This window comes from Eptatretus burgeri, chromosome 13 (assembly GCF_056783735.1).
Source record: "Eptatretus burgeri isolate ZD-2024b chromosome 13, Ebu_testis_v1, whole genome shotgun sequence".
Classification (NCBI taxonomy): Eukaryota; Metazoa; Chordata; class Myxini; order Myxiniformes; family Myxinidae; genus Eptatretus; species Eptatretus burgeri.
Genome location: NC_140973.1, coordinates 37919824 through 37932358, shown reverse-complemented (window position 1 = coordinate 37932358; position 12535 = coordinate 37919824). Strand labels below are relative to the sequence as shown.

The 12535-nt window shown below is 45.2% G+C and overlaps 2 protein-coding genes across 3 annotated transcripts in view; one reads left to right on the top strand and one right to left on the bottom strand.

Annotated features, from left to right (window-relative positions):
- LOC147014255 (SWI/SNF complex subunit SMARCC2-like) overlaps positions 1-12535 on the bottom strand; it is a 134321-nt gene that overhangs the window by 81924 nt on the left and 39862 nt on the right. The gene's annotated exons all lie outside the window — the stretch shown is intronic.
- DUSP3 (dual specificity phosphatase 3) overlaps positions 817-12535 on the top strand; it is a 34402-nt gene continuing 22683 nt past the window's right edge. The window contains exon 1 of one of the 2 annotated variants that reach the window (XM_085852054.1): positions 817-949. In XM_085852054.1, the coding sequence (XP_085708180.1) occupies positions 831-949 (119 nt within the window). In that variant the 5' untranslated portion in view covers positions 817-830. The remainder of the gene's footprint in view (positions 950-12535) is intronic. The other variant, XM_085852056.1, reaches the window with a different exon arrangement.

The window sequence follows — 12535 nt, the reverse complement described above, 5'->3', positions numbered from 1 at the left end:
CCCGAACAGAAAAAAAAGTAAGTCTGCTTGTTCACAAACGCAGATTCTCCATAAACAAACGATATGTTTAAATCTCTTAATTTTCACGACGTTTTATGTTGTGGTGAAGTTCAAGGCTGTACGAGGCTCATTGCAAAATCTACAAAGAACACGGGTTGGCCACGCTGCAAATAAACAACAACAATCAGGGCGGGTCCCTTCGCGCGGAATGGGCGGCCCCGACTCGCGGAGTGGGCGGTCCCTACGCGCGGAGTGGGCGGTCCTTACGCGCATTGTGGGCGGTCTCTCCGCGCGGAGTGGGCGGTCCTTACGCGCATTGTGGGCGGTCCCTTCGCGCGGAATGGGCGGCCCCGACTCGCGGAGTGGGCGGTCCTTACGCGCATTGTGGGCGGTCTCTCCGCGCGGAGTGGGCGGTCCTTACTCGCGGAGTGGGCGGTCCCTACGCGCGTAGTGGGCGGTCTCTCCGCACGGAGTGGGCGTTTCTTACGCGCAGAGTGGGCGGTCCCTACGCGCGGAGTGGGCGGTCCCTACGCGCATTGTGGGCGGTCTCTCCGCACGGAGTGGGCGGTTCTTACGCGCAGAGTGGGCGGTCCCTACACGCTGAGTGGGCGGTCCCTACGCGCGGAGTGGGCGGTCCCTACACGCTGAGTAGGCGGTCCCTACGCGCTGAGTGGGCGGTCCCTACGCGCGGAGTGGGCGGCCCCGACTCGCACATTGGCGCTCTCTGCACGTGGAATGGGCAGTGTCTGCGCGGCAGCTGGGCGTTGTCCGTGGTTTCCAAGCCTGTGAATGATGCAGGTGCTCTTTGGATTGACGTCCGAGTATCCGACATGACTGATATAACTGTGAGCGATCTTAAGCAGCTGCTGCTGCCGAACGCGCGTGGCTTGTACTCGGTTCCTGACACGAACTTTAACGAAGTGTACTCGCGAATATATCTCGGAGATGCGTGACTACGTTGTTTAATTGACTGAGATCTCCTTCCTTGCCTTCGCATTTACCCACCTCCTCAATTACGACATACAATTATATATATAATTATTATATAATGAACCACAGAGAGCCATCACCCCCATTTTATTTTCCCCATTGTGATTGATCTTCCATCAATGCCACCTCCAGATCCAGTATATTGTATTTTTAAATACATTATTAGTTTTAATTACCTCTGTTACTGAAGGTGGATGGAGGTTATGTTTTCACCAATTTGTTTGTTTGTTTGTTTGTTTGTCTGTGAGCAGGATATCTCATAAAGTTATTGACGGATTAGGATGAAATTTGGTGGACAGGTTAGGTGTGTGACAAGGACAAACTGATTCGATTTTGGTGAAAAATCCAGATACAGATAACATAATTTATTAAAGTAATTCTTCACCATTGAGAGACAGGCGAAGGTGTCCAACATTCAAGGCAACGCCGGGTCCCTTCCTCCTCCTACCCCTTCCTCTGCCTCCTCACCCCACCCCACCCCACCCAACCCCACCCAACCCCACCCAACCCCTCGCTCCAGACATATAATAGTTGAGGCATCCCCTCCTTGCTTCCTTCCACCCCAACCATTCCCCTCCACCCTCCCACCTCGATGCTTTCCCTCTCTCCTCCCACAAAGGGACCTGGCATTGCCCGGAATCTAACGTACGTCTATCTATTGGACTACCCCAATTAAGCACATATTTAGAGACAAACATTTTATTTGTGAAGCCTCAACATACTGAACAGAAATATCAACAAAATTGAACGTATTATTGTATGTTTTGGGGTAGACAATCTTGAATGTTTTTAGCCTGGTGTGTTGGTGCAGTGGTTAGGGCAGCGGCTTGGGATCCAAAAGGTCCTGAGTTCAAGCCCCGTTGGGCCACTGAATTAATTCACCAGGGGGTTGACTCAGCCTGTCATCCTTCCGAGGTCGGCGAAATGAGTACCAGTGTACTGGGCCGGTGTATACCCCGGTTAAAATAGGTGTACCATATCCCTGTGTCGTAAGAGGCGACCAGGGTTGCGTCAGGAAGGGCATCCGGCGTAAAACATGTGCCAAATCACTATGCGGATCGGATGATCCGCTGTAGCGACCCCTAACGGGAGCAGCCGAAAGGAGAAGAAGAAGAAGAATCTTGAATGTTTTTCCATCAAAGGCCAGAACATGTACAGCTCTGGAAAGAATTAAGAGACCACTGGAAAATTTTCAGTTTTTCTGGTTTTACTATTTATAGGTTTGTGTTTGAGTAAAATGAACATTTTTGTTTTATTCAATAAACTACTGACAACATTTCTCCCAAATTCCGAATAAAAATATTGTCATTTGGAGCATTTATTTGCAGAAAATGGCAACTAGTCAAAATAACAACAAAGATTCAGTGTTTTCAGACCTCAAATAATACAAACAAAACAAGATCATATTCATTTTTAAACAACACAATACTAATGTTTTAACGTAGGAAGAGTTCAGAAAACAATATTTTGTGGAATAACCCTGATTTTCAATCACAGCTTTCATGCGTCCTGGCATGCTCTCCACCAGTCTTTCATATTGCTGTTGGGTGACTTTATGCCACTCCTGGCACAAAAATTCAAGCAGCTCGGCTTTGTTTGATGGCTTGTGACCATCCATCTTCCTCTTGATCACATTCCAGTGGTTTTCCATGGGGTTCAGGTCTGGAGATTGGGCTGGCCATGACAGGGTCTTGATCTGATGGTCCTCCATCCACACCTTGATTGACCTGGCTGTGTGGAATGGAGCATTGTCCTGCTGGAAAAACCAATCCTCAGAGTTGGGGAACATTGTCAGAGCAGAATGAAGCAAGTGTTCTTCCAGGACAACCTTGTACGTAGCTTGATTCATGAGTCCTTCACAAAGACAAATCTGCCCGATTCCAGCCTTGCTGAAGCACCCCCAGATCATCACCGATCCTCCACCAAATTTCACAGTGGGTGCGAGACACTGGCTTGTCGGCCTCTCCAGGTTTCCGTCTAACCATTAGACAACCAGGTGTTGGGCAAAGCTGAAAATTGGACTCATCAGAGAAGATGACCATACTCCAGTCCTCTATGGTCCAATCCTTATGGTCTTTTGCAAACCTCAGCCTGGTCTTCTTTGCTTCTCATTGATGAAGGGCTTTTTTCTAGCTTTGCACGACTTCAGCCCTGCCCCTAGGAGCCTGTTTCGAACCGTCCTCACCATACACTTCACCCCCGCTGCCGTTTGCCATTCTTTTTGTTGGTCACTTGATGTCATCCTACGGTTGTTGAGTGATATTCGAATGAGTTGGCGGTCATCCCGGCCAGTGGAAAGTCGTTTTTGCCCTCTGCCAGTCTGTAGCTTTGTTGTCCCCAATATCTGCTGCTTGACCTTGTTCTTATGAACCGCCATCTTTGAAATTTTAAGGATGGAAGCAACATGACGCTAACTGTATCCCTCTGCCAGTAAAGCCAGAATTGAACCCTTCTTTTCCTCACTCAAAACTTTTCTTTTCAACTCTTTTGGCATGGTCAATGGTTACTTTTTTGATTCCAATTACTTTTGAGGTACTACTAGCACTGTTTTTGCCATCCAGTTGGTCCTATTGCAAGAGGATAGTGATGACCACAGCAGTGGTTTTTATACTTTTCCTTGATAAATAAGATTCGGTTCAGGTGATCACCTAATCAGTACCTCACTAAGTACAATGAGGTGTGCCTGTGTTGGAATTCAACAGACACTGGAATGGAATGGCTGCCATACATGTAGAGATGCTGATTTAAATTTTTTTTGGAGTGGTCTCTTATTTTTTTACAGAGATGTATATTGTTTGGTGTTCCAACTCCAGAGCAGCTCATAAAAAGTTGACCATGTGAAAAAATATATTCAAAATCTATTTTATTGTCAGACAATCAGAACGCACTCTCTGAACAACTACAGAGGAAAACAGATCAAAATTGCTTGTTTGAAACAAAAGGATGTACATTTAGAGGGTGTTTATTTGGAGGTGTATATTTGGTGAAGTTAACAAAGGTGGTAACCTTTTTTTTTCTTCAAACTCTTTTTCTCACACTTCAGAGATGGATGAGCAGGAAAATCACCTTGAAATCGATGTATATATGATGTGTTTGTACCATTTTCGGTTATTGAATGATTAGCGCATTTGAGAAGTCATGTGACTCCTTTTCCGATCTCACCGATCATGGTAACGTCTTAATTACCAGTTATTTTTCACATTCTATGTCATATTTGATGTTCGGAGCTCACCATCTGACCAATTATATCGGTATCCGGGTTGAAATCTGAAAAAAATTGGTCTTTTTACGAAGATATATATTGTCGCGGCACTGGCGGCCAATCTCCCTGACCCCAAATTGTGATGACGGGCGATTAACACCGCCAGCACCGGATGGTCAAACTTCTCCCTTGGAGGCCGACAGCAGAGACTCTCAGAGATTAATGCGTGCACGTGGGAAAACAGTTAAGCGCTGCACCAGGATGGCACAAGGGGGTTTATACTCGAACCCCACAACAAATACGCAGATACAACCACTTAAAATGAACACATTTCATGAAAATAGACAAATATTTACAAGGGACAATAATCGGAATAAAATAATATGTGAGTTAAACTAATCCTAAAATCTTAATTGAGGTGCCTCTACACACTGACTTAAATGCAGACAAGGGGAAAACGAAACAAAAGAAAACCCTTCCTTTATCCTGGCACTTAGCTTGGCCCAGAGATGGTCTTTGTGGAATTTGGAATCGAGGGGCTTCTATTTGCATGCGCAGATGCGCTCAAAATGGTGCCAAGTCACTTTCACACAGCGGGACAAACGTACATCGGGCAATTTGTCAGCGGTATTCAACACCAAGGCTCAGAGACCCCGTGCAGCTGCTTCGTGCGTCGATCATCCTCATCGACCCACTATTTGACAAACACGAGGTCCGTTCCTCATGACCCAAGCAAGAGCCAAAGGCCAGCGTCTTGTCTATTTGGTGATATGGGGTGTGGGGGGGGGGGGTTTGCCCCCAAAATATGTATTTGTTTTCTTCTCCGAGACTGCATGCAAATTTCGATGAAACTTGACCAAAACCTTCATCACCCGTCATGTACCAAAGTTTCTTCATGACAGTACAAAATCGGGGTCTAAGGGTGATATGGGGGGTGGGGGGAGGTTCGTCACCCAAAATATTATTTTCTCTCATCTCAAAAACTACACACACATTTTGATGAAACTTGAACACAGCCTTCATCAACCCATGATGTACCAATGTTTGTTCACGGCAAAAGAAAAAGTGCTGTCTCGGGGGTTCTACGGAGGATTGCCCCCTAAAATAGGTATTTTCTCTCTTCTCAGAAACTACACACACATTTTGATGAAACTTGAACATCAAAAACTTGAACTCTGACCTCGTGCGTGCGCTCTCCCGATCTCTCGCCTCTGACAGACATCACACCGAAACCCCGTTTCCTCCTCCGGGGCTGGCTTGCTCGCCCGAAGCCGGGGAAGGTGGATTCTCTACCCGCTCGGCACATTTGGCTAGCTTCTGACCATGCCCATCAATCACCAGCCTCGGGGGCGAAACTTCACCCGCCGTCACCCTTGGAGGCGGGGCTTCTGCCTGCTCAGCATGTTTGCTTGTTTGGTTTCGTGTTTTGGTTGTAGAAACATGGGGAAAAGTCACAGGGCAGCAATTACATACTGGGGAAGTTATCCATGATCCCTACCTAATTAACACTGCACCAACCCCCGTGTGGTGAAACGTCACACTCAAGCTCACAGTTTCCCCACTCAATTACATTGAGATGTCTCCTACACATCCACGGACCAAACAACTCCATTCAATCCTAACTTTCCTATTAAATTCCTCCATCCACCCCCACAACCGTAACAATATAAATATATATATATATATATATATATATATATATATATATACATACATATATATATATATATATATATATATATACATATATACATACATACATACATATATACATACATACATACATATATATATATATACATACATACATACATATATATATATATATATATATATATATATATATACATACATACATATATATATACTAGTAAAGGTGCCCGTCTTCGACGGGCATCACTGGCAACATATGGTAAAAGAATGTATTTTAGCATGGAGCATAAAAGACAGATAGCATGAATGTATTTTAAACAATATATTATATCATTTTTATCCATTGATAATCATTCAAGTTTTCCACTTCGATGACATTACCACATAGTTTAGTGACTACACAACGTGCACCACTCGTGAGTTCCGGAGGATCCATAGAGCGCATTAAAATTACAGGGCACCCTACTTTAAAGTGATCCAAAAGGCTGGATCAGTTTCGACTACATATTCATATCTTGTACATTTTATCTGGTCAGAAAGTCATGGTTTTGTGAAGAAACCACGGCACATGGAAAGTGCAAATTAGTCAGGTATGAACTCAACTGTTTTCTCCCCAAATGGAGCGTGATTCTATGAGTCAAACTCATCTTAGTGGTCCTCTAAAAAATGGGAAACATTTTTATGTCTTTTTTGTGCAATAATTCCTCCCATTTTGCAAATGGAAAACATGAATTGTTTAACTACCATAATCATCAAAACGAATTTTGAGGGGCCTCTTAAGGAAGACAATAATATCATTATTATATATGTCAAAGCTTGTTTCATTTCATGCAGTCACAAAAATCTGATGGTGGAACAAAAAAAGGGGCGTGCCGAAATATATATATATATATATATATATATATATATATATATATATATATATATATATATATATATATATATATATACACATACAGTCATCCCCCGTTTATCGCGGGGGTTACGTTCCAAACCCCCCCGCGAGAAGTGAAAATCCGCGATGAATGGACGCCTCCCCAAAAAATGCCTAAAAATGCCTATTTTTTTCTAAATGCGGTGTGTAAACACGATTGGGTTTTATTTATATCGAGTGAATATTAAACGCTGGGTGGTGTATTAACACGATTGGGTTTTATTTATATCGAGTGATTATAATCACTCGTTTAATAATTATTAAACGCTGGGTGGTGTATAAACACGATTCGGTTTGATTTATATCGAGTGATTATTAAACGCTGGGCGGTGTATAAACACGATTGGGTTTGATTTATATCGAGTGAATATAAACCTTCCTCTGGCGCTTCGGTTCCTTGCCAGAAGCCTTAGAAGGTGCAGGGCGTTTGGGCGGCATCGTGGGGCTTGGAGAAAAAACGTAGAAAATATTCGAAGTTCACAAGCGAAACTTTGTCTCGTGCATTGTGTGACTGGTCGAGCACCACGCCTTATAAATTATTGCTGAAATAATTTATATTTTATATATTATTACCGCGATATACCGGGGGAATCCGCAGAAAAAAATAGTTAGGTTCCAAGGGAAAAACCGCGATGAAGCGGGGGCGCGATAGGTGAACCGCGATATAGCGGGGATTACTGTGTGTATGTATATATATATATATATATATATATATATATATATATATATATATATATATATATATATATATATATATATATATATATATATATATATATATATATATATATATACATACATACTGCCAAATCACTATGCGGATCATACGGATGATCCGCTGTGGCGACCCCGAACGGGAGCAGCCGAAAGAAGAAGAAGAAGATATATATATATATATATATATATATATATATATATATATACATATATATATATATATATATATATATTTATATATATATATATATTTATATATATATATATATATTTATATATATTTTTTTTTTAATATATATATATATATATATATATATATATATATATATATACATATACATACAAAGACAACCCGTCGCTTTGCTGACGGGAATAATAAGGGGGGGAGGGAAGAGGGAGAGAGGAAGGAGGCGAAGGAGAGATGGAAGGGAGGGAGAGAGAGTAGTGGGAGAGTGAGGAATAGGGGTGGGAGAGAGGCAGAGGGGTGGGATGAGGGGGTGAGAGAGGGAGTGGGGAGTGAGAAGAGGGGGGAATGAAGGGAGGGAGAGGAGAAGGGGGGATTCCGGCAGATGTGATGCCCAGCTGAACGTCCATCCGAGAGATGGCACACACACTGATGAATCCCCCTGCCTGTGAAACACCAGGATGACAGTTTATAGCCGAGTCGGGATACGAACCCAGGCGAGACAGCTAAGAGCAAGCATGCATACATCTCGGCTATCCTGCCATGATGTGGCGATTCATTGCTTTATGAAAACTGAATTGATCCGAGCAGCAGTTCCAACTGCAAAAAAAAATAAACAATGCTTTCATTTGGCCAATTGACACATTCTTTGACACTCTATCTTCTCCTCGACCTCTGGAGAGTTGTATGGTGGAGGAGGATAGCGTGAGAGAAGGGAAGGGAAGACAGCACGAGGAGGGGGGGGAGGCAGCACGGTGACGTGGGGGGGGAGGCAGCATGACAACGCAGGAAGGGGGCAGCGTGGCGACTGGGGGGGAGGCAGCACGGCAGTGGGGAGGAAGCATGGCGGTGAGGAGGCAGTGCGGCGGGGGGAAGGCAGCGTGGCAGGGCGGAAGGTTGCACAGCGGGGGAGGGAGGCAATGTAGTAAGGGGGAGGTAGCACGGCAGGGGGAGGCAGCGAGGCGGTGGGGGGTGAAGGCAGCGAGGCGGTGGGGGGTGAAGGCAGCGAGGCGGTGGGGGTGAAGGCAGCGTGGTGAGGGGTGGGAGGCAGTGCGGCGGGGGGAGGCAGCACGGTGGGGTGGGGGAGGCAGCATGGGGGGGGTAGCACAGGGGAGGGGCAGGAATCATGTGAGAAGGGGAAACCGTGCGAGGAGAGGGAATGGGAAGGTGAGTGGAGGGATGGAATGGGAAGACAGCATACCAGGGCATTTCCGGGGCGATAAAACACGTCCAAACAGCAGCGTTTTCCTTCTAACCACCGTGTTCAAGATATTCTTACGGTTGTGGAAATTCACAGGACACCATAAAGGTATCCCAGAGATCAGTTATGTCGATAAATCTGTGTTCAGATAGATTTCCCCACCGATGTTTAACGGGAAATTATTCGTGTGCAGGGCTGTGAATCTTGAGTTTGCCATTTTCTTTTGCTATCTTTATTTTGGACCAACTGCTTCACAACAACCACCTCCAGCACCAACATCGCTCTCATCAACCATCTCCACAATGCCAACCACGACATCTCCTCACCACAACGACCACCACGACATCCCCTCACCACCTACGCTACAACAAACATCGCCTCACCTTCATCTTCACGAACGCCGCCATCTTGTTACCGGCAACAGCGTCCTGAACGAACAACATCTCTGCCACCAGACGCGGGGACTCCTTCGTTGGAGCGAGGGTCGATGATTTCACCCACGTCCGCTCTCTCCGAGCTTCGTGACAATTCGGATCAAAAGATAAAAAGGGGCGGAGCCAGCGGGGGGTCAGAGGTGAGAGATTGCAGATCAAAACCTCACCTCACGGATCCAATATAAGGGTGCGCAGAGACGCCAAACGAGGAGTTGTGTGGAGTTGCGTTGGGAGCTGGGTCAGTCTGGAGTCTGCAGTCGGTGAGGAGCTGGAGAGAGCGGAGAAGACTGGAGCTAGGAGCGCGGCCTGCCGTGCCGTGCCGTGCCGAACAGTGGGTCGCTGAAGAGAGGCCGGAGAGGAGTCGCCAACCAGCGGCATAACGGTCCGAGGTGATCGGGCCCCAGGACAATCCAAACGACGCTGAGGAACGGGCGGGCTCTTAAGAGAGCATCAACTCTGAAAGAGCAAAGGCCCGTTCGTTCCTCTGAGGCGTTGTCGACTAGGCCCAATCGACCGGACCGCACGACGAGGCCTGGGCCGAGCCGCGGTCACGCCAGCTGCCGTGTGGACGGGACGTCGAGGAGCGCCCTAGCGAGTCGCCACGAAGGTGACGGGTAACCAGCGCGGTCTCTCGGAGCTTTTGCGGTCTCCACAGCTCCGTGACATATAAAGACCCACGAGGTCCAGTTCTGCCCCCTTGCCTTTTCTGGGGTTTTTCTTTGCATGAATGATGTGGCGCCAAGTCCGTTAAGTAGAACTCTTAAGTGCATGTGTGTACATAATAAATAGACGGTTGTAGTTCTCTTTCTGCTCTTGTTTTGTCCCATACGTGCATTGGTTGCATACATGACTGCATGATTGCATACGTGCATTGATTGCATTTGTGCATTGGTTGCATACATGACTGCATGACCAAGCTGTTGCACACCCGCTTACGGGTGTGAAATAAATGTCCTTGTTTAAATGTTCACCCGTTCGTTGCGTCCTCTCCCTCATTGAACTGCCATAATTCAGTTCGGAATACTCACTGGCTTTTTAATAACCGATAAAAGAATCGAGTCCAACGGGGCTTCACGATAATACCCCGCTTGGTTATCATAAAACGGAGCGAGCTGCTTAAGCGGCTCATTTCCAAGCAGGCCCTGTTGAGGTACAGTCTCTCGGTAGTCTGCCCGCGCGATTAATTAGGTAAATCGACTATTCGGCGATCGGACCCTGTAGCGCGGGTAGAGTATTGACAAGGCTGTGGTGTGCTTAAAAACACACCCGTAGCTGGAGTTCGGCGTTGTTCCGAAACCTGCGACTAGGTTTGTCCATTTGGTGGGCGAGAGCGGCCGCCATTGGCTAGAAGCGGTTGCCCGCATGCCGACGGGTGGGAAGCCACAACAATATATATCCAGGCAGTAACATTTAAAAATCAAAACTAATGCTATTTGGTAAAGGCCTGCTTGCATGCAGTCGCCCCACCCCCCCCCCCCCACACACACACACATTCCTCCCTACGATCCCCCCGCCTCCACACATTCCTCCCCACACAATTTGAACGGAAAATGGTGTGCATATGCAAATTAACTTCTCTGTGTCTCCTCGCACTCTCGGCATCATTACTTTTCTGCATGCATGCTTTGTGTTTGAGATTAAGTAAAGGGATGAAATAAAAGAAAGAATAGAGGATTGAAGACCAAACTGGAAGCCCTATGCAACACATCTTTCCCATTTACCCACTAGACATATGGAAAGGGCTAACTACACAGATACTTATGAAATAACTGTCTTAGGATCGCTATATGTCGGGTGCCATTGCCTCGGAGGAGTGCTGGTTTTTCCAAACCGCAACAATATATGTTTGTGTGTGTGTGTATATGTATATATATATATATATATATATATATATATATATATATATATATATATATATATATATATATATATATATATATATATATATATATATATATATATGGATCTACCTTCACAGATATAGTGACAGGTGGTGGCTCGTGTGTTTACAAGTTATGAATTGTGAGAAAATGACTGTTTAAAACCTCCATTTAGGTGCATCATTGTAAAAAATGTGATTCTATAAAGTTGTGTCGTGATTAACCTTCGGAGTTCAGAGGAATAGTGTCACAAACAAACAAACAATCAAACAATTCGCTTTTATATACACTATATAGATAGGTACACATAGTAAGTCTCAATCACATCTTTCACCTCTTAATTGGAGGGAACAAACAATCAGCTCCCCTAATCAATTATCCCCAACTGTGGTTAGGATTTCCAGCTAAACAAAGCTGCGTAAAGCAACCAAGAAAAGTGACACATGGTCAGCCTTTTGCTGTTTCAAATACTACCTGAGTTCCTCTATAGTTGCAGACATTTCCAAGTGGCACATACATGAGAATCCCAACACTACACGCCCCCATCAGCTTCCAGACCGGTTTTGTGGCTTATTGGCGAGTCGTCAGCAACAGTGCAAGTAAGAACACCTACCAGCAAGGCTCCCAAGCATACACCACATGCAATCCCAATGGCAGTCATCATATAAATATCATGCTGATGGACTGGGGAGACATCTAGTAATTTTCCGTTCACGCACCCTTCTTGCTGCTGGCAGATTACGAGAGCTCCAATCTGATCGCACTGCATTCTTTATAACATTTCTGCTTATGCTGTGAGGAGATTGGGTAAACAAATGGACGGATTACATGAGGAACATTGCAGAATGTATGGAAGGAAAACATGGGGCTTAGACACAAAGACTGAGGAAAAGGAGACAAGATAAGAAAGAACAGTCCACTTCACACTTATTTGATGTTCAATATTTAAATTATGTTCAAGAGAGGACAAGTGGTGGCTGAAAGAAGGTCATGCTAAGGAGAACATCACACTGTGTGGCGATCATACTGTGCTCCATGATTCTGAGTGGAGATCAAACTGAAGAGAACCGGTCATGGGGAGATCCCACGCTGAAGAGACTATTGCTGTGGTATGGAGATCCCATGGACAGGTTCCAACAGTCTCTAATCTGTTTCATCAAACACCTGCAGTGTCCCTTGTTTCCTGTATGAGTGAGACCAACCAATAAGGTTAAATAACACTGGTCTGCGTCATTTTAGAGGTCTAGGTTTTCTCAACGGTACTTGTATGCTTTTTGCATGCTGATTTAGAAATGTATCTCATTTCGCTCAATCAGGTCAAGTTTTTATGCTATCTCAAT